This window comes from Takifugu rubripes, chromosome 19 (genome assembly GCF_901000725.2).
Source record: "Takifugu rubripes chromosome 19, fTakRub1.2, whole genome shotgun sequence".
Taxonomy (NCBI): Eukaryota; Metazoa; Chordata; class Actinopteri; order Tetraodontiformes; family Tetraodontidae; genus Takifugu; species Takifugu rubripes.
This window is the reverse complement of record NC_042303.1, coordinates 4,187,411-4,210,416: the sequence shown is the minus strand read 5'-3', so window position 1 is coordinate 4,210,416 and position 23,006 is coordinate 4,187,411. Positions and strand designations below refer to the sequence as shown.

At 46.9% G+C, this 23,006-nt stretch overlaps 1 protein-coding gene across 1 annotated transcript in view; it reads right to left on the bottom strand.

Moving 5' to 3' along the window:
• The window catches only part of LOC101074143 (protein tyrosine phosphatase receptor type G), a 142,493-nt gene that overhangs the window by 19,367 nt on the left and 100,120 nt on the right, over positions 1-23,006 (bottom strand). The window contains 13 exon segments of the mRNA XM_029826708.1: positions 444-535; positions 2,721-2,812; positions 4,844-4,991; positions 9,808-10,525; positions 10,742-10,791; positions 10,893-11,001; positions 12,530-12,714; positions 13,763-13,955; positions 15,790-15,947; positions 19,717-19,731; positions 19,734-19,782; positions 22,306-22,346; positions 22,349-22,400. Of these exon segments, the coding sequence (XP_029682568.1) occupies positions 444-535; positions 2,721-2,812; positions 4,844-4,991; positions 9,808-10,525; positions 10,742-10,791; positions 10,893-11,001; positions 12,530-12,714; positions 13,763-13,955; positions 15,790-15,947; positions 19,717-19,731; positions 19,734-19,782; positions 22,306-22,346; positions 22,349-22,400 (1,902 nt within the window).

Here is a 23,006-nt window from a genome sequence, read left to right as displayed (position 1 = left end):
TGGCTGGATCAGGCTCTCAGGCCTTCTTTTAGCGCTTCGAAGCAATTTAAAGGTGTTATTTGCGTAGTGGCTGGTGTTATTTTGGACTTTGTGTGTGAGGCAGCAGATCAGGTTGCATGTATGATGGGAAGAGACAGGTTTTGACTGCGTGAACTTTATCTAAATAACACTCATCTACCAGGTCCTGTAACTAGCGATTCATTTCTCCTGATGTGTTTTTATACTGGTATCCTCCAGCAAGGACTTCCAGGTGTGAATTTACCCCACAGGAAGTGATTCTTCCATCCAAACCTGTTGCGGGATTCAAACTCTAGACTCTCTGAAAAAAGCTTTTATTACTGTAGTCACCCTGTGTTTCTGCCTCAACAGCAAGAAGCCCAAATAGCTATGCTGCCTCCTGGTGGCTATACACAGGTGACAACAGGAGGACATAGAGGATTTACCTCAAAGTCTTCCGAGAATCCGCGCTGGCTGCTGGAGTGGTGCTCAGACACATGTTTGATGAATTGCTTCACTGGAACTGCTTCCATGTCATCTGCAGAGAACACACAACAGTTAGCCTCACCCAGAAACATGTGCTCCAGTGCTATGCTAATTTTTTTTACCCACAACTACTGTACACTGCATTACTAGTACTACACTCCTTTAGATCACAGCATGCTAAGCTAATTTATGTGGTGCCAATGTTCTAAGCCAGGCAAACACTGTGATTGCTTTACTCTTCATCACATTTTACATTGTTTACTCCAGGCTAGTTTATTTAGCAGTAAATTTAACTTTTTTGGTCAAATCATAAAAATTATGCTGCTAAATGCCAAAAACACAATTAACATTTCTCCTTCAAAACCATTTATGGTAGCATTCTTTCTGGAGTAAGCTTTTAGCTAATCCTGTGCATGTGGTTTATGACATGCCGACGATGTCGCAGTCCTTGAGTTCAGTTAAAGTGTGTAGTGTCTGCTCATGGCTGGAGCATGCTTAGCCAAAAGATGTTAAACTGTTAAACCCCCCATTACACCCCCCACCGCTTAGTCATCATCAAATATTAACGATACATGCTAGCTGGCATGCACTCACGGTTAGCTTGTTTGGGTATGCAGATATGTCATAATTACCCATGTCAGTAAACACAGCAGGCTGCCGACTGTTAAATAGAGACTAATCTCTCTGTTTATTTCTTTGCATATTTTGCAGGAACAACGCAATCACAAAGCAAGCTGACAGTTTGTCCCAGACAGGGCTGGATTTAGGGCGTTTCAAGGGCAAAATCCTTTAGGGCCACCCCAGAGTCCCCAATGTTTTTAAGCATTTGGGTATTGAGAGGACTCAGTCACTCAGAACATTTACGTGCACGATGTGAATCTTTTCGGAGGGTTAATATGTTCCCTTTCTGGTCAGCCTCTTATGTCAAATACTATACTGCTAGAGTCTGGCAGCAGACCGACATTCCAATGTGGAGTTTGTGGAGCGTGAGCATGTGTGTTGTCTCATTTAACTTCAGTTAAAACATATACACTCCGGAGCAAATTGATGTCCAACCCCATTATCTGGGTCTCTCAGACAAAGGACTCCGATATCAGTTGAACTTATGTGTTTTCATGACTGTAAACCCAGTGTGTGTCTATACAGTACAGTATATACAGTACATATTGAGTACCAAAATACTAATTTTACTTGCAAAATGGGACCATGTTTGCAAAATGGAGCCATTCTATCTGGTCTGCACGACTTCAAAGTACAATTTAAGGGTTAAGATGTAATTTTGGGTTTAGGTCAAGGGGTTGGTTGGCATAGGGTTAGGGTGAGTGTCAGGAGCAGGGTAGTGTATTATGTTGAGTGAAAGTCCCCACAACGATAGAAATGTATGTGTGTGTGTGTATGTGTGTGCGTGCAGTTTTTTAAATCCAGCAGGTCTTAAAGAGGATTAAGCGATGTGTGAGGCCAGAGGCCTGAGCATATTCAGACAATTAACGCCACTAACATACGGTCAAACGCCATATCCCGGCTGCTGCCAACTCACAGGACCTCCTGACTTTTAGACAGTCTTTAAATGTCTCACCTAAACCCAAATTCTCACCCTACATTGGTGTGAATTTAATGTTGATTCACCTCCTGGAGCTCAGAGGAATGGCTCCCTGGTGCTGCCCCAGAACATGTTCTACTGGAATGTTTTGGGTTTTAAAAAAAAAAAAAGTTCACTGCTGCAAACCCATCAGAGGCTACATTCGGTACACATTATCAAAGGCCAAAGGCCAGTGAAGAGTGTTATCATTAGCAATGCACAGCACATCAAAGGACTGTGTGGAGGACATAACATCAAACTCAATGCCAGAACCACCTGACACACTTCAGCTGCTTGACAAATCCACATTCTCCATTCTGAAGGTTAACACAAACGCGTCAGGTGAGTCCCACCCATCCAGTTGTGGTAGTCACGGGGTTGCTAATGGTGTTGGTGGCATTCTCGCATAAACAGGAAATACTAAATGACCACAAAAACTGAGACTCATCTACTAATTTAGAAGGTGATAAATTTGGAAAGCAACAGCAGTAGGGTCTGGATGCCGACCCTGACCTGTGACTTTGGACCCCCCCTTTAAAAAAAACCGACCCACTATGGATGGGGTTGGCCAGTGAGAGGTTTGGCAGGATAAAGGGGAGCTAATAGAAAGATGCCGTTTTTATCAGGAGCAACTTTAACAAGCAAAGTCTGGAGATACCTGGAAAGGAGACGGCACCGATGGTCTCATTGACAGCCTCTCCCTCCAAACTGCTGTCTTCCACAGCAAAGTGGGCCGTCTGGAAACAACGCCTGAAAAAGAGAAGTTCTTTACACACCACAAAACTGGACAAGATTATCCAGCAGTGAGTTCATTTTGTAGTCCAAATCCTTCCGCTGCAGCACGAAGGAAGCCTCTGCTTTGTTGTTACTTTAGCCCCCACCCCGTCCATGTGGGCACCTGGACCTACCAGTTTAACCACTGCAGCAACCTGATCCCTAACTTGATATGTCTAAAAACTGGTTTCAGATTTCAGATTAAGAGTGTCCAAAAACCGATGTGCTTGGAGACATTCATGGGGCAACAAGCACACGTGAAGGGCCAGGTCGCAACTGTCCAGCCACGAGGATGTCTGAACTGGTCACCACGGTGCCATGACAGCACAAACTCCAGGAGAACAAGTTCTTTTTAAAATAGACTCCATCCAACTCTACCTCAACCTTCTCCCCAAACACTTCAGGCCAAAGACTGGTGTTCAACCTGAATTTGGATGAGTCAAGTGAGACAGTGATGGAGGAGAGCAACAATGATGAGGAGCTGAGCTCTGCCCGAGGACCATGCCTTGGATTATTAATCCACCATACTAGACATCAATACCTGAACTCTTCAACTGCCAATGAGAACCTTTAAACAGATTAAAGGTTAAAGATGCCTCAATCAAGATCATTAGTTATTAGATGTTGTTTCATTGACTCAACTTTAAACGTGGAGAAATTTCACAACAGTTTAGAAACCAGTGCCGACAAAAGATGAAAGGTGTTATGGTAGTAGGGGAAGGTGCCAGTAAAGCGGTTAAGAAGATGAGTCGAGTTTAGAAACCACTCAGGAGATGTCCTCAGACAGGTCCAACGTCCAACCATCAACACTCTGTGTGTGTGTGTGTGTGTGTGTCTACCTGTATTTGACACAGATCAGGGAACACAGAGCATTCATCCTGGTGAGCACATGGAGGACAGAGAGGAGACGAGTGGCGGCATGTTGCTGCCGACGAGAACTGAGCGACAGAATGACAGACGGAGCCAAAGACAGGATGAGGGAGGGGTATTCCGTGGAGAAATACACACACGCACGCACGCACGCACGCACACGCGCACACACACACACACACACACACACGATCTCTGAGCCACTTCCTGGTGGGGGACAGCTGGTGCCATGATGCATTGAGATGATGTGGGACAAAGCGGACTGAAACATGCTGCCAACAGTTCCCGGTTGCTGATATTCAAAAATGATTAGTATTTATTTGAGGCAAAGTCCAACTCTATTAAACTACCGGTATTAGTTTCTATAATTAGAATGGACGTTTGAGTTCATCATTGAATTTAAACTCTTGATCAACAGCATATTTATGGTTATATGACTTCTTGGCCTCTGTTTCTAGGTTTGTGTAGGTATTCAAATGGTCAATTGACATGTTTGGAAGATAACTTTACATTTGTCCAATGGCTCATGAATGCAACACAACCAAACAAGCCAATGGGAATGAAGCAGGTGGAGTCTTTGTGAAACAAGAGGTTACGACCTGAGCTTTGCTCTCCAATAGGATTATAAACACCAGCACCTGCTGACACAAGTGTGCATGTGTGCGCACGTGCACATGCGCATATGTGTGTGAAAACAGCTTCTTTGGTGACTCAAACAGTACATATTTATATAGTTTAAGTTAGCCCACAGGTCATCATAAGAGAAAACTGGTCTGTATAAATAAAATACGTTGTTCTTGGTTTTTTTGTTGTTGTAATCTGAACTGGAAGAAGGTGTCTGGAGGGGGTTGAAGAGGCTCCGTGGAACATCAACAAACCCAGGTTCCACAGGTACACAGCAGGAGCCTCGTGGACTCTGAAATCCTTAGCAGACACAGTCTCACTGTCCCTGAGGAATCTCATACACAAGATGGATGCTGAGGGTTTGCTTGGTTCCCTCAGTTTTCCAGCAGTCCAGAGTGGAGAAGAAAGCAGTACAGGTTTATGTGCACTGCACAGTGAAGCAACGGTCACTCACACCAGCAGTCTGCAGGGACGTGAAACCGCCTCTCTTCCTTTTTTATGTCTCTTACCCACCTCCAGTAGACAATCACAGCCAGCAGGATGACGAGGCAGACGGAGGTCATGGCTGAAACCACCCCCAGCGGTAGCACCCACTGCATCAGGCCCAGTCTTGACCCAGACCCAGGTTCTGTACGCTGGTTGGTGATGGCACTGGGATGCTCTAGAGAAACACAGGTGGAAAAGTTAAACAGAACAACACACCTCAGGATAATCTGGGCCCATGCAATGCGTCTAAGAAACCCAAGTCCCAAATCCCAAAGTCTCAAATTCCTGTGTGTATGAGTGTGTGTTGGGGAGCCACATCAATTCACATCTGAAACTCTCCTGAGTGATTTAACCTTTACTGACATGGAAACAAGTGGCCACCATCACCAAACAGAACTGGGATCAGGACCTGGCATGATCTTATAGACCTTGGTCTGAAAACAACACCAGGATAGTCAACAGCATCAGTCACCATGGTGACATAGTCCACTCACACCAATGATGGGTCGGATGAAGGCAACATACTTCAGAATTTATCCCCCAGCCCCAATGTGCTGCTCATGCCACTGTTTCACACATGCGTGAGGAAAACTGAAGGGATCACACATCTTACATTCACATAACGTCTTGGACCATTACTGCCACAGATTCCCTGGCCTCCAGCCAACTTCAGCACAAATGAACCACCAGTAAAACCAGCACAGATTGGTGTTGACAGCCAGTCTGTGTCTGTTCTGAGCCAGCACACCTGCAGAGCACCATGTCTGCACCAAAACACACCTGACTCAGGAGCTCTGTTATATAATAATGTTGAGTCCTGTCCTATCAGCACCACTTTTACTGTTAGAACCACCTACCTGCTTCAGCTGCTGCAGCCATGACGTTGCTGGAGGTGCAGCCGTCCCCCATGGCCCTGAACCTGCAGCTTGGCCTGGAGCTGAATGCTACATTAGCTGGGCCCCTGTGCCACACCGCAGCAGGCTTGCATCGCCACTAAACCAACGTCTGCAACGTTGTCACGCTAAAGAGCGCGTGCGCACACACACACACGCATGCATGCACTCACTCACACGCAAACACACACACACACACACACACACACACACACAGAAAGACGCTGCCTACCGCCTCTTTCTGCTTTTCTCTCACGGCGGTCTGCCAAAAAACAAATAAATAAATAATCCTGTTACAGCTGCAACACACACACACACACACACACACACACACACACACTGGTACTATAAATGGAACAGAACCTTCCTCTCCCCCTGTAGCTGAGTCTAGCCCACAAGCCTCATCTCCTCTCACCATGTTAGAAAGTAGGCCAGCACTCAGATCACAGCAAGAACGGCAGGGTGAGGTGGGGCGAAGGAAGGGTGGTGACTCAGCACCGCCACAGCTGGGAGGGGGATGGCTACCGACTTACCCCCTCACCCCCACCTCCAACACTTGAAATTTTGTCACTATAGGTGGAGGGCACTATATGTGCGGTTTCTCCGTGGTAGGATGCAAAACCTGGCTGGATTCCAGCCTTCATGGATTAGACTTGTCCATCAGAGGCAATCAAATCCAGTCCTCGAGGGTTGAATTCAAGCCGGGATTTACATCCTACCAGGCAGGAAATGCTTTCACCAAGGTAAATGAAACCCCAGGTGAAAGTGTTTACCTGTAGGACAGAAGGTCTGGCTTGGATATGGCCCTCAAGGACTGGATTTGCCCACCCCTGCCCTATGTCATTCAGGGTCTACAGCAGGAATTTACAGGTGCTACATAGCAGGAGGAAACAAATCCAGAACATCAGTGAACTGGGTCTTACCTCACAGTAATTGTGAGAAAATGTGTGCTTGATGGAGCTTGACTTCCTGGTGGGAGTTAATTGAAAGTCTTTTTTAGATCTGGGATTTGTAGCCTTCAGGTAAAGCTTGATTTCCTAACTGGCTGGTAAGAGAACTCAGCATAAAACCTTCTTCACAGAGCAGAAATACACACACATGTGACTTTCACAAAAGTCCTCCAACAGCTCTACACTTCCAGATCTCACAGAATAAAACATGTAACATGTGCCTAAGTGAGTAGATGGAGAAGGTTGTTTCCAACAAGTGCCATAAGAGCTGCCTTTCTTGTAAGAATGTTTGCATTTGTGCTGACACTATCAAAGACCTGGGAACTGGGACTTGGTGGTAGCAAAGCCCCTTTTGCATGCAGTAGGCCTGCTCTGTGCTCATACTGGAACTCTGGGATAACAACAACATCCAGCCAGTTCCTGCAGTTGGTCACTGCTCACTGCCTTCATACTCCAGGATCTCCTGTAATGTTTAAACTATTTGTTTCAGTTGGGCAAGATTCTCGAGAAAACATAACATAATACCAGTGGAAAAAAAAGAGAAAAAACTGACAAAAACATCAGGATCAGCTCACCTGTCTAGCCTTTTGTATCTTCTTTTTTATATTAATCTACATTGAATATCTGTTGATCTCAGCACCTCTTGAGGAGTAACACAATGATTCCTGTGATGGGAGGTTATAGCAGTAGGTATTTCAACATCTGACAGCCTCTGTTACCAGTACTTCTGGGACTGTCTGTGTCACATTCACTACATTTGCAGGATTCTCCAATAAACAAATGATTACCTCAATCTGGTTGTAACTGGACAACCAACATGCACATTAACACATCCCACTGATATTATACCATACCTGACTAAGACACCCAGGTAATGCAATAGATCAATTTGTTCTGGCATGTTTGCTTCTTGATCAGTTGTAGATAAGGTGCGTGCTCATGGTCATTAACCTCCATGCTGGAGTATCACCCCAGAACATTCAAGAAAGCCAGGATTAGCATTACATAAGGCATTCTTGTGTGCCTCCTTAAATCACCACGAACACAAGAGAGAGCATCTTATCTCCACAATAAGTAATGGGTACCTTACGTACTAATCAGGGGTGTCAAACTCAATTGCAGGGGGGCCAAAACTCAAAGCACACTTTAGATTGTGGGCCGAACAGGATATACATTTCTTGAACACATTAAAAGTAAATGTTTTTTGATAGAAAGGGATAGAAATAAAAACAGGCAGGGATATTATTCCAGAATAAATAAACTTACATTTTATATTACTTAAAATACTTTCCTCTATATATGTTTCTTGTCAAAATTATAAAAGCTACAATTATGAACATGCTGCAAAAAAACGTGAAAAACTCTAAATATCTTTGAATACTTCTACACTCCACAAAAATGGTCCTGTCAAAATCATAAAAATCCCAAATCAATATCAGCATGGTCCAAAAAACCCCAGGACAAACAAATAAAATTAAATAAATAAAATCAAAAACCCACAAACCTGATCAGCCGCTGTGTCAAGCTTAGATTTGACATCTGCTTTTTGTCTGGACAGAAGACGTCACACACCTTGAGCTTACAGTTCTTCAGAAACTCACCCTCAGTAAATGGCCAGCCTAATTTGGCGAACTCTTCTGCCACGTCTCTTTACTTTGTGTTTTCACTCTGGTGAAAAACATCTGCTGAGATGTCAGATTCTTCTTTAACTCTTCTACTTCCTGTAGCTTCTACTCTGCATTTTGGTTCATCAGCTTGTCTTGATGCTTTCTCTTGAAATGCCTTCTTAGATTAAATTCCTTAATTACAGCCACATTAGCTCCACAAATAAGACATACAGATTTACTGGCAATGTCAATAAACCGATACTCAGCCTTCCATCGGTATTGAAAGGCTCTGTTTTCAGAATCAACTTTTCTTTTCTCTATTGTTAAGGGCACGGTTTGATATTACAATTGGTTTGCAAACATTAACATACACTTGACTTGAATGAAGTGCAAATGTTCCCAGGTATGTAACCTATGCAGCTGTTGTGCTGCATTATGGGATCTGTAGTTTGTGTGTTCTCAGCGTTTCATATCGCCGGGCCATTAATAACAATAATAACAGACCTAGGAAAATGATCTTGTGGGCCGGATATGGCCCACGGGCCTTGAGTTTGACTCATATGTACTAGATGAAAAAAGCTTTTTTGATAATCCATCTTTCAGTTGTTAGACATGCTTCTCTGCTGCCTGACTCCAGTTGTTTATTGTGTGACGTAATAGGTCAAGGTCATTGGGCTGGGTCACAGAGGCAGCAGTCTAAGCAGAGATGTCACCCCATATGCTTCCTCCAGCTCTGCCGGGAGGATTCTGAGTTGCTCCTAGGCCATCAGAGAGATATAGTCTCTTTACCGTGTCCTGAGTCTTCCTTGGGGTCCCTCCCAGTGGGACATGCCCCACTGGCTCCCTGTAGAGGCATCCAGGGAACATTCAGGAGGAGCATTGGCTCTACTCTGAGCTCATCCAGGGTGACTGAGCATTTCACCCTATCTGTAAGGGAGACACCCTAAGGAGGAAACTCATTTCGGCCAATTGTGTCCGCAGTCTTGACCTCTCAGTCATTTCATGACAATAGATGAGGGTAGAAAGTGACCAGTAAATTAAGAGCTTTGCCTTTCGGCTCGGCTTCATCACAATGGTTTACATCAATTGCATCAATGCAGAGGCTGCACCAATCAAGCAGACACCCAGGTGCTTAAAACATATTGGATGATCTGGAGTTGCCCAGGCCACTGAAGGTCACTGAGGATCAGGATCATTGTGAATGACTACAGAGGAGACATTGCCTTTAGTTACAGTTACAACCGGGCAAACGTTTGGTGACATGGGTGGTTACCTGTATCAAATTACCAGGTTAAGAATGGACCCTTTAACAGGTTCTCTTTTAAAAGAAAAAAGTTTCTCCTAAAAGTAAGATATTTTTTATTTCCTGAGTGATTGAAGGGGTTCCACCTAAAACTTGACATAATGATCCGGGAACCTCTGCAGGGGATTAAAGGATAACTGTATCAGGGAGCAATAAAACAATGTTCATATGGGTGTTCTATGAAGAACAAAAGACAAAAGTCGCATCAACCTATTCCAGATCTGACCGTGATGCTCACCTCTGGCTACAGAGAAATGCCAGGATCTCTTTCGTTCACCTCCTCTGGGTCTCAGCACCACTGCCCAATCATTGATGGCTGAAAGAACTGCATTCTGATTGGTTGAACAGGTGGTAGGGTCACGATGAACTGTATTGTGGGTATAGTCCAGATGAGCCAATGTGACAGAAGACACATCTGACCCAGTTGGTTTTTTTGCCCTTCTCCTGGAGTTTTCAGTCCTTTCAGTTGGCTCGTTCAGCACTGAGCTGCTGTACTCCTGGCTCCACCCATCTAGACCTCTAGATCCCTTTGCCTTTTTCTTTTTCTTCTCATTGTTATTATCATCTTCATCATCATCATCTTCTTCTTCATCTTCTTCCTTCCCTTCATCCTCTACTTCACCAGTACAGTTTTCCACGTCTTCTCCCAGGGCATTGCCTGTCTCAGCCATACAGGAGGAGGGGTCAGTCTGGTGGCTGGTGCTGGGGCTCTGGGTGGGAGGCCTGCTGGGCCACACAGAGCTCGGGAAAGATGAAATAACTCCCCCACTGAAACCCAGTCCGGCCAGTAATGTGCTTGTCAGTACGGACGCCACCGTTGCTTGACTGCCGCTGGAGGATGGGCTGATGCCTGTTGCCATGGATACAAATGAGAACGGGATGCCTGAGGAGGTCCAGGTGGATGAGCCGGAGGATATGGGTGCCATATCGGCAGAGGAAGCAGGAGACATAGTCGGCTGAAAAAGAAAGAACTTCCTTATTAGAATCTGAATCAAAGGATTATTGATCAATTGCCGTTGTCGTCGTCGTCGTCGTCATCATCATCATCATCATCATCATCATCATCATCATCATCATCATCATCATCATCATCATCATCATCCCTGCTAACACCTCTGACCTCTGCAGGACAACTCATGTAAAGACAAGTGATTAAGCTCTGCATCACTCACCATTCCAGTTTTCACGATCCTTGTTCCCTCAAAGATCCGGGTGGTGTTTGCTGCATCACAGGAGGAGTGACACAGCTGTCAGATAATCTGAGAGACAGCACTTTGTGTGTGTATGTGTGTGTGTGTGTGTGTGTGTGTGTGAGTGTGTTACCTCTGAAGAGCATGCTCTGGCTGAAGTCACTGCGCATGTCATTCATACAGACGGCCTGAACTCGGAACAGGTAGAGAACATCAGGAGAGACTGGAGAAATAATAGCCTCCTGGACCACAAAGAGAGGGACAGTTACCTAACAGACACACACTGGTTTACCTGGACAGCGAGCATGGATGGCTGGTTATACTGGGACAGAGACGGTAAAGGACTTGTTATAGTTGGACATAGAGGGTAAATGACTGGTTATACTGGGACAGAGAGGATAAATGACTGGATATAGTGGGACAGAGAGGATAAATTACATTATTCTGGGACAGAGAGGATAAATTACATTAGTCTGCGACTGAGAGGGTAAATGACTGGTTATACTGGAACAGAGAGGATAGCTGAGCGGTTACACTGGGACAGGGAGGGTAAATGACTGGTTATACTGGAACAGAGAGGATAGATGACCGGGTATACTGGGACAGGGAGGGTAAATGGCTGGTTATACTGGGGTAAATAGTTGCATATTTGCTTGGGTTGCATTTTTGACAATGCTTCTTATAGTTTATATTCATCTATATTGGTGTTTCCCAGTTCTTTTTTGTCCCTCTGGTGGTTTATCTCAGACACATCCGAAAGTTCATGCAAAAGTTCAGGGTCCAATAAACGGTCTCCTGAGGAGATGGTGTAATAACTCCAGGAGGGGCTGAATTAGTGAGAACACTGACAGCAGATCTTTGTAATTCAGTGCTCATTTAGGTGAAACGGGATTTATATTCTGCTTCATCACAAGCTGCCGTGTGAAGAAAAGAGATCCTTTTCAAACCCTCTTTGACTGAGTTAGCAGGTCTACATGAGGGGGCGGACATGTTCCCCTGAGCTTTTACAGGCACACAGTAGGTTGGATACACAGTTATCACAGTCATAGTTATGACCAGGAACCCCTCCATTACTGAAACCACTCCCATGGTGCATCATGGGTAGACGTGAAGACAAATGTAGACAGCTCAGGAGGTAGACTCTGCCCCTCTCTCTGCCCCTCTCCCTGTCCCTTTCCAATGAGTGTGTTACAGATGCAGTGTTCTCAGGGAGGGTTAGTGCTAAGAGCCCCCTCCTTGTCCCTCAGGCCCACAGAGACCCAGACCTGGACCCTTTAGCTCCTCATTGGTATTCAGCGACCACAGCGTGAGGAAGTAAGACTGGTGTCTGCTGGACCGACGCTCTCACAGCTCATGTCGGCCCCTGATGACATGTGAAATGGAAATGATGGCGCATATTGCTGTGTGTGTGTGTGTGTGTGTGTGTGTGTATGAACAAAGGCCCCTGATGCTTCCTGAACTTCTTTATTGAGACCTCTCTCTGCTCTTCTTCTCCTAACCCGAAAGTTGCCAAAGATATTGCTGTTTGCTCCTTGTGTCAAAAACCATTTTAATGATGCAACGTCCAAACAACTAATGAGATACTGAAATTTTCAAAATAATTTTTTTATGATGTAAAGTCATCTGTGTGTTTGAAATATTACTCAAAACCAAACAGATGAAAGCAGGTTGCCAGTCAGAGCGGCCATGGAAAGATAAACCAGCCTTGACAGAGGTGCAACACCTCAACCATTCACCCTCCCAGCATCAATCCTCCTCTCCCAATCTCACCAATTTGTGTTTGGGGTCGGTCAACTGCGTCTCCTCGTAGCTGTCTTCATGGGACGTCCAGCTGTATGACACTAGGAAGTGCAGGATGGGTGGGTGGTAGGTGACCTCAGGACGAGCCCAGCGCACCACCAGAGCGCTGGCATTCAGGTGCTGCACCTTCATGTTGATGGGAGCGCTGCTGCACACTGGGGAGACAAGGTCAGATAGTCAACACCAGTGTCATGTTGTTGTTTCTCTCCTGACCACTGTTTGACAACCAAAACACACACACACACACACACACACACACACACACACACACACACACACACACACACACACACACACAGAAGCTAGTGTGAAGCTAAGACAACGGTTTGCGTTGGTGTTTCAGGCCCCTGCTGGATGTTCAACCCTTCAGCACCTCAAACACGCCCAGAACAGGGAGGGGGGGGGGCTTACTGGCCAGACTTGAAGGTGTTTCTACCGCTGCAATGGTAGCCGGAGCTTTAAGAAGGTGTGTCTGACCTGGCTAACACATATCTGGTTCAACATCTGCTTTTCGGGAGATGGACGACATCTTGTGTCAGTGGGGCATTGGCTGCAGCTACCAACCAGCCAACAAGCTGAGAGAGAAAATGTGGTTCTTCTTCTTCTGCTACCATGTAGTGCGGCTGCTTTGATTCCTTCTGCATTAGCAGGAATGTTTGGCGATAGTGAGAAGATTCAGACAGAAACGTTGATGATCCTTAATTGAGCAACATCGGTGAATGTCTGCCTGAAGACCAGGCTGCTCCTGGTTCAATGTGAGAGTCAGTTCAGCAGCAGAAGAGAAACGAGAAACGTCAGCTGCTGCTACACAGGCATGGCTGTCCTTTAGCGTTTAGCTGTACCCAGGCCCGGCAAGCCCCTCCCCCCAAACTTCTCTTTCGACTGCTGGAGAGATGGTGACAGTCATTTGTTTAATGCTTACAAAAAAAGTCAGGAAATTGCACGCCTGCACACACACACATACACACACACACACACGCACACACACACACACACACACACTGCTTTATGAACACCTCAATACGTCAACACGTCTGCCTTTAAATCGAGAACAAAAGACGAAGGGGGTTGAGAAAGGAGAACCTGACCCCCATCTTAGTGCTCCCAGTGCTCCTCCAGCTTTTGTCAGTTAGGTTTCCATCCTGCTGCATCTCCACATGTTTCTCTCAAAGGAAAATCACTTTTGGAACCGAGTGTTCTCACCTTTGGACGTCTCCGTGCCGTACAGTCCACCACCACCGTCCGTCAGGTCAGGCATCCAGGCGTCCTTCACCGCCGACTTAAAGACTTGGCGGTTGTCCAGGCTCTGGATGGGCCGGAAGTTGCTGCGTAGATACTCCACCGACTTGACGTGGTCCTGCTGCTCCGTGGTGAAGATGGAGTAGAAGGACTCCAACTAAAAACAGAAGAAAGCAGAACATTAGCTGCACCCATACATCCAGGACAGTAGTGTGTCTGGTTCCCTGCAGCAGTACAAAAGGGACAACAGGGAGACAAGAAAGACAAAACATGTGTCTGACAATCCTGAAACCTGATTGCACAGCTGAAATCTGCAGCGTAGAGTGAGAGGGAGCACTGTCAGCCTGATGGCCTGCCTGATACCTGCACTGTCATGGATGGACTCAACTGTGCTGCATTGCTGACACCAGGACCTGGTTCAGCTCCAGGATAGAGACAGATTGCCCGTATGTATGTTCCCACCTGCGCAGTGAGGAACCAGTAAAATGTTCAGAATCTACGATCAGGCCCAAACGCAGAGGAAGACTGAGCTTTTCCAGGCCTGGAAACACCTGGAAGTAGGGACGGTGACATGCCTCTGACAGATGGAATGACAGAAATAACCCAGTAAAGGAGATGTGGACTTGTCAAGGGCAGGTGTCCACCACAGTCCAAGGCTAACCTCTGGCATCGCCACATTCCAGGCTCCTCCTGGGCTCCACGTTAAGCTGCTGCTCCATGTTAAGGCTAAAGTTGGCGTCTTCCTGCAGGTGGTCAGAAGTGAATCTGCAGCATGTGACTGAAGTGTCCCTTGAATGCAGCATGCACAGTAGCGTGCACAGCGGCAGAGCTGAGAAGTCTCAGGGACATGAAGCCAGATAACAGCTCATTGGTCAGGTTGACTGTATATTTTAGCTCCATTAGCTTGAAGCTATAATTCAGTTAGATGAGGTGGTAAAAGTTCCTGGTCAGACCAGATCCTTCTGCTGGAACCCCCATAAAAAAACAGTGGATTTGCAAAGCTTGCTCTTTGTTCTTCCTTCGGGTTCTCAGTTTGTTTCCTTGATATATCTGATGTCACTCACTTCCTGTGTGTGACATCACATTCTCAATCAGCCAATTAGCAGCCAGCAGAGTGTGACATAATGACAGTCATCGTGCTAGCTTTACCGCAGCGGTTATCTAATGCACAGCCCTGAAACACATCAACACACATCCAGGAGGAGAAGAACCCACATAACTGCTTCTGTTCTGTCTACTGGAAATGTTGGCAAGCTTGTCCGTGGTGCCAGATGGGAAGATTATCCCATGTCCCAGTTGGAATGGCTTCTTTGGAGGCAGGTCTGACAGTGCTAACCCTTTCAGCGGCTCATGTGCGATGCTGTGTTTTCTGTCTCAGGTTTTTTAGCGGAGCATCGCTCTCCTCCTCCTGCTGCTGACCCACTGAACCAGAGCGGGAAGCACAGACCTGAATCCATGCTCCCCCCTCACCTCCTGCTTCCACCACTGAGGAGTGACTAATGTTCATGAATACTCCGGAACCAGCCGGAAGCAGCAGGGAACAGGAAGTGGTGCTCTCCTCTCATGCTAACTCTCGGTTCTGATGTTCTTTCTGCTGCAGGAGCTTTAGTAGGGGAACAATGTTTAAAATAAAAAAAACAAGTCTTCGCTGCTGAAACTGGGGCAAGATGGTGGGAAAGCTGCCCCAGAGGACACTTTATCAGCTTTTGATCGCTAGAAAGGAGGCAATTTGTCACATCATCACATTCATTTCATGGAAAGGCAACACGTGGTCACTTTACTTGGCTTCTCTCCAGTTGAAGGGCACCAATAAAATGCAACCCTTTACTTGAAAAGCAGCCATCCAGGCTCTCTACTAACCGGAACAACCCTCTGGATCATATCATATGACAGAGTGAACTCAAACACCCCCGAGGGGGCACTTCCACAGTGCAGCTTCAGCTTGTAGGGTAGAAGACGCAGCTAAACGCTATAGCTGACGTGTTTCTCACCTGTTTGTACGAAACGTAGATGGGTCGGCTGAACACGATCCAGTCCACCACCTTGCTGCAGGGTGGTGTGGTCAGAGAGCCCGTGTAGCGATAGTAGCTCGCCAGGGAGGATGGGAGCAGATCCCTCAAGACGAACGGTTCCAGAACTGTCTCTTTCTCTGTGTGGGAGAGGTCAGAAGTCAGTCAACAGTCCACACTCTGGCTAACTCCTTGTGCCTCCTCTGGTTCCTGACACCGTTATCCAACCGTAATGGCTTTTCACCTGAAAATCAATCTCTGATTATGTACCAATGGCCACCAGGGGCATTTCTGACTCAAACTGATAATGAAGGCTACCCACTCATTCTGACCACATTAGCATTAGCTGCGGCTAACTGCAGGAGGAGGACATTCAACATAACAAAAAGGGACTCAACTGATAATGTTAGCCTGGGGAACCAAGGCAAGCTCATTAATGTACATTAAGTTTGAAACACCAAAACATGCTACCAGAGGGTTAGCGTTAGCTTCATCAGTAACTCTGTTAGACCGAGAAAGCGGTTGAGCGCTACCGACTAGATATGGTCGGCCTCTCCGCCACACATAGCGTCGGCTTGGGAACCCAAATCCTTGAGGGGGGTTGGACACTCTTCTACGCTGGAGTTGCTCAGGGTGAGAGACGGAGAGCGGGGGTGGGCTTTTTGCTTGCCCCTAGACGCTCTAGTTTGATGTTGGGGTTTGATGTTGAGCGAAAGGGTCGCTTCCCTGCGCCTTCGTGTCGGGGAACAAGTTCTGACGATTGTTTGTGCGTATGAACCGAACAATAGTTCAGAGTACCCGCCCTTTTTGAAGAACCTAGGATGGATGCTGGACAGTGTCCCGACTGGGGACTCCATCGTTCTGCAAGGAGACTTCAACGCTCACGTGGGTAACGACAGCGTGACCTGGAAAGGCGTGATTGGGAGGAAGGGTCTGCCCGATCAGAACCAGAGTGGTGTGCAGTTATTGGCCTTCTGTGCTATTCGCAGTTTGGCCATAACTAACACCATATTCAAGCATAAGGTTGTTCATCGGTGCTCTTGGCACCATGACAGCCTGGGTCGTAGGTCAATGATTGACTTCATAGTCGTGTCAGCTGATCTGTGGCCATATGTTTTGGACACTCGGGTGAAGAGAGGAGCAGAGTTGTCCCACCTCCAACAGAGCTTTAATCGCGTTCCGGGGGCGGTAGGGGACATTGGTAATCCCCGTACCAGATGGTGGACACCAGAGATGAATGGAGCCATCAGGCTGAAGAAAGAGGCCTGCAGGTCAAGGCTGGTCTGTGGGTCCCCGGAAGCAGCTGACCGGTACAGGTTGGGTAAGCGGGCCTGCGGCCGAGATGGTCGTGGAGGCAAAAATTTGGGCGTTGGAGGAATTCGGTGAGGCTATGGAGGAAGACTTTCGGTCGGCACCGGGAAGATTCTGGGAAACTGTCCGGCGCCTTAGGGGCGGTAGGCGGCAACTTGCTCACACCATGCTAGGTGTGCGTAGGGAGCTGCTGATGTCTCCCGGGGCAATTAGCCGGCGGTGGAAGGAATACTTCCTGTAGCTCCTCAATCCTACCATCACATATTCACAAGGAGGAACAGAGTCGAGAGACAAGGAGGTGGACCATCCAATTTCCAGAAGTTGCCAAGGTAGTGAAACAGCTGTCTGGCGGCAGAGCTTCCGGTAGCGGATGAGATCCGCCCAGGGTATCTTAAGGCTCTGGACATCTGGCCTGGCAGACTGGGGTGGTGGTCCCTATTTTCAAGAGTGGGGACCAGAGGGTGTGTTCCAACTATAGGGGCATCACACTCCTCAGCCTCCCTGTGAAAGTCTATGCCGGTGCTGGAAAAGAGGATTAGATCAATAGTCCTCTGATCGGGGAGGAACAATGCGGGTTTCGACCCGGTCATGGAACCACAGATCAGCTCTTTACCCTTGCTGGGGTGCTTGAGGTGAGTTGGGAGTTTGCCCAAACAGTCCACATGTGCTTTGTGGACTTGGAAAAGGCCTATGACCGGGTTCCTAAGAACATCCTGTGGGGGGTGCTCCGAGAGTATGGGGTGGATGGTCCCTTGATAAGGGCCGTCCAGTCCCTGTACCGAAGGAGCAGGAGCTTGGTCCGGATAGCCAGTTGTAAGTCGGACTCGAGGGTTTGGACTCCACCAGGGCTTGCCCTTTGTCACCGGTTCTGTTCATAACTTTTATGGACAGAATTTCTAGGCGCTCGGAGTAGAACCACTGCTTCTCCACATCGAGAGGAATCAGCTGGGTGTCTCGGGCATCTGGCCTCTGGACGCCTCTCTTTAGAGGTGTTCCGGACATGTCCCACCGGGAGGAGGCCTCGTGGCTGGCCCAGGACTAGGTGGAGGGATTACGTCTCTCGCCTGGCTTGGGAGCAGCTGGGGGTCCCCCCGGAGGAACTGATAAAAGTGGCCGGGGAGAGGGCTGTCCTGGGCAGCAAGATGCTGCCCCCGTGACCCAGATTCGGATAAGTGGGAGAAAATGAGACGAGACGAGACGAGACGTTCGCGGACCCATGAGACAATAATACACTTGTGAGGGAAAACTATTCCCAGCAGAAGTTTTTTTTTAATGAGACAACAATATCTTCAACAAATTCATAAGCATTAGCGCATTAACACTTTAGCTGTGGCAGAATTGAACAGAGCTCAACCACTAGCTGATCCAGCAGAGGGAGCTAATTATTCACCCGGATGGGCGGTCCAGCAGGGGTGGGAGGGGCTTTTATCCAGGGCTTGTATTTAATTGTCCTCTGAGTGGGAGGAGCCCAATGGCACGTTGCTCCAGGGTGTTGTGATGACGCATCAATTTAAAAGCTTGCCCATTTGTGGTGTAAATGCTGCAAAATATGGAGGGACTGTTGTTCATTTTAATGAGCACATTTAACAAGCAAGTTAGCGCACTATGATAAACAACCTAATGATGTTTATGTTTAACAGACATTAATTTTTTTGCGTGATAAAAAAACAACACTTTTCCCTCTGCTGTCAGATTTATCTCAGGAGTTGCTCATCAATCATGTGAAAAATCATAATCAGCACAGCTAATGCTAGCGAATGTATGGCTACTACCACTGTCTGGTGCTCACTAACACTAAATTTGATGTCTATCCTCAAGGCAGTCTGGCCGAGCCAAAATTTGCCTCATACAAATCCAACATATTAGCCACTACAAACTAGCGTCTGGCAAGAGGAAGCAGCACTCAGAGCATGCTATGTAGATCCAGCAGCACACACACGGTTTCCTCTGTGACTATGATATGATTGTAAACACATTTTTGATCAGATTAGCATTTGAAAAATGTAGCAGCTTCTCACGTAACTCGTAATTATTGGACATTTTTTGTTGTTTGGCAATTTACTTAGCATTTTAATTAGATTATTCTGGCTTCCTTCAGACCTACTGGTTGTAGCAGTTAATTAAAAGGAAAAAACCTTCAACACTCCCATAGCTCAAAGTGATAAGGTCTTCGTTTATTAATGCTAATTTGCCACGCTATTACACACACCCTGCCTGAGTACAATGACAGAATTAGCAAAGCAAATTTCAAGTTCAAACAGGACAGCCCATCGCGTGCAGAGTGGTTGTGGACCGGGGCTAGCACGTGCTCCGCTTTTCAATCCATCACGCCGACAAACCTGTGCAATGGATGGTAGATAATGTGAGGAATTTTGAATTTAATTTGTTTGAGTGAGAGAAGTTGAAGTCCTCACAGGGAATGCAGGAATCTGGTGGGCTGTGAGATGTTGTTTCAAGAGGCTAATCAGCAGCGCAAAAAACAGAATTACAGCCACAATAGCAGCACACAGACTCCTGGTTGATGAAGCCTTTCTCCCAATAAATGAACTTTAGCTTTAGCCGCATAGCTTAGCTCTCTGTCAGGCTAGCAACACTCACCATGATGGACCACACTCTCAGACCGTGGATGATTGGGTCAAGGGCAGGATTGTCTTTCCCTCCCACCTGAAGAACACGAGAACAAAGGTCATTGTCATCGTCATTGTCATCGTCGTCATCATCACCATCATCATCATCATCATCATCATCATCATCATCATCATCATCATCATCATCATCATGTCAACAGAAGTCGTTCAGTTTTGGAAGGTTGACCTTCACCTCGTCATCATGCAGACGTTAATCACGGCAAGAGTGGCCGGTCTGTAACTGGGTCACTCATGGTTTTGTGTTTGCGTTGGAAGACTGCTGTTGAGACGGTGTGGTCAAGCGTTTCTAACGGCGACACCCTCGCCAGTGCCACCTGCTAGCCACGCAAATGAAGTCCAAGTCAGTTAATTCCAAAGACAGTGTAAAAATTTAAATGTGAAAACAGAAAGAGAGGGAGTGCGGACGTGAGTGGCTGCAGAGAATTAAGAGCGAGAGACTAATTGACAGAGAGAGGCAGCATGAGAAGCAGGACAGAAGGAGTGAAGGTTTTATTATTAATGTTTGTCCGTGAAAGCCTGCGGGTGTCTCCCCAGAGACCCTCAGCCACCATCATCCCACGCTCCATCTTCATCTCTCGCTCCCTTGCTTCACTCCTTGCCACGGCTCCTTCCACTCTTCTCTCAGGGAGAAGCTAGCACACTGATTGAAATATAATAAGGAAGAAAGCAGCTAGCACACTGCTTGTCCTCGTGGTGTCTTTCCCATCCTCACCTCAACAGGTGAAAGCTGACAACTCTTCTGCGATTTGGTTAGGCCTCAATAGCTAACCTCAGGGTTAGCTCTCGTAGCTAACCTCATTGGTTAGCTCTCGTAGCTAACCTCAGGTTTAGCACTCATCGGTAACCTCTGGAAGCTGAAGAAACAAAGTTTGAATGATTCCATAGAAGAGGGTGAGGGAGTTTTAATACAAGGAGGGTCTGAAGCTATGCCTGAAGGTGGGATATCCTTTCCCTGGTCCCTGTTCTTTCAGGCTGAGAGCTACATGTGCTGTCAGCATTGACATAGCTCAGCTGCTACTAAACTGCTGCTTTGTGTTGTGATAAGCAGCAAATCAAAACCAAACTAAAATAACAGAACATGACGCTAATACAGGTTTATCATTTTTCAACTCCAGTCCTGGTTTTGCTTTTGCTGCCACTGATGGAACATTTCTCTTCTCCTCCCACAGAACCAAAACAGATTTAGTGCTGATGTCAGGATGTTTTGGTGGAATCTGAGTGATGGCGTGTGATCCACAGGCCAGGCAGTCATTCCCAGCACGGCCCGGAAAATGCACCTTAATTGACGGAAAAACTCACAAAATCCTCAAGAAGGACAGAAAATCACGTTCAAATGATTTGGGTTTGATACTTAGCAATTGAGGCTAACATGTTTTCATGATCTGTACCTTCTCCTGGCTTATGCAGGCTGGTTCCAGAGAAGGAAGTATCTCACTTCTCACTTCTGCTGTGCAGCTGTGCTCTGGACTAATAACTTGTGAACCACGAGGAATGGCTTTGATCTATTATTGATTTAAGATCAAGAGAGTCCCGCTGTTCAATTGACATGAACAGGACACATCCATCAAAACCATTGCAGAACAAAAAGGGTTCCGATTTGTCCCAGAAACTTTCTTCCATACACATGGGCCCCGTGGTTGAGGTAGTTCCCACCCCAGGCCCCCTCGCCCTCAAATGGGTGTTGGCTAAAGGCCTCAATTGTTTGTCCGTAGCCTCCATAGCACCGTGAGCGTGCTTGTTATGTTAGCAGCATCACTGTGGTGGCCGCATATGTTCTCTCCCTGGAGCCCGTTTTTAACCTTCAAGGATCTGCCCACAGTACAGATCTGGGCCCACACAGCCTTTGAGGCAGGGCTGCAGGACAGCTGGGGGCACGCCTCAAACTCTGGTTGTGCGGAGGATAAAAGAGATAAGTGCAACTGTGCGACCACCATGGTCGGAGTTCCAGTTATTGAGTTAGAAGAAATCGATGGCAGGTTGAGCAGAAGCGCACACCTGATCATAATGTGAGGAGAGTGGAGAGACAGTGCACGTGCCGGTGCAAGTGTCGGGCAGGGCAACCTCTCGGCAGCTGTTGGACGTACATCTTTAAGATGTTTCGTCTGCGAACACTTCCTTCATCGCTGGTTTTGTGGGCTCATTAGCCAAGCTGTTAATGCACTAGAAGCGCGGTTGTTGCTGGCACGAGGCCGTTAATGCACATTAACGATGGTGGACAAACCGCTACGACGTGGTGAACCCCCGCCAAACCACACAAATGTGACAACAGAGCAGCTAAGCGACTTGCCTCCGCAGGTCACCAGCTCAGGACCCCTCCTAACTACCTGACCAAACTGTCCCCAGTTCTCAGTATTTATGTTACCATCATCCTACACACATTGCCATAGAAACAGCTGATAGATTGGAGGTGTACTGTTCAAGCTCCTACCAGACTGAACTCTGCCAGCAGAAGTGGATGGAGAAAAAGTCACACATCAGTCAGTGCCTCCAGCTCTTCTCTCACTCCTGCTCATAGAGCTCAACAATCTAGAGTTCCCACCTGGAAAAACACCGCAATGGCCGCGATGATCCTCTTCTCCGCAGGGCCGCTCTCAGGCTATCAAAGTCGTCCGAGTTGTACGTGTAGATCTGCATCTGTTGGAGAAGCAGAGCTTTGTTAGGCCCATGTTCGGTTGCAGCTCCAGGTCCAAGTTAGCATCAGTGCTAGCCTATTTTAGCCGAGGATCAGGATCTAAATCGGGCATTATTGATTTTCACGTAAAGGCCAAAACGGGATGATGAGCGTAAAACACAACCACCCCACATTTGTGTCCACATTTGACATTTCATCCTTAGCCTTTCTTTAACGATGGGCTTTAGCCTTCTTTGTTTTCTTAGCTGTTGATTTAGCCTTATTTTCGCTGTGCTTTAGCCCTATCTTAGATGTGATTTAGCCTTATTTGGCTGTGATTTAGCCTTTTTTAAAGCTGTGACTTGTCTTTGTTAGCTTTGCTTTAGCCTTCAATAGCTTTGTTCCAGCCTTCACACAGCAAAACACAGCGCCACTCAAGAACACGCCACGCACGCCACGCACACACACCACACACACACACACACGTGTGTTGTGAGAGAGAGAGGACATGGACTAATACTACAGTAGCCCAGCAGCATCTTGTGTGTGTCGCTAATCCTGAATAAAGCTCAGTGAGGGCTTTGTAGAAGCTGTTAGATGAATTTAGAGCAGAATTCAGAGCCTCAACA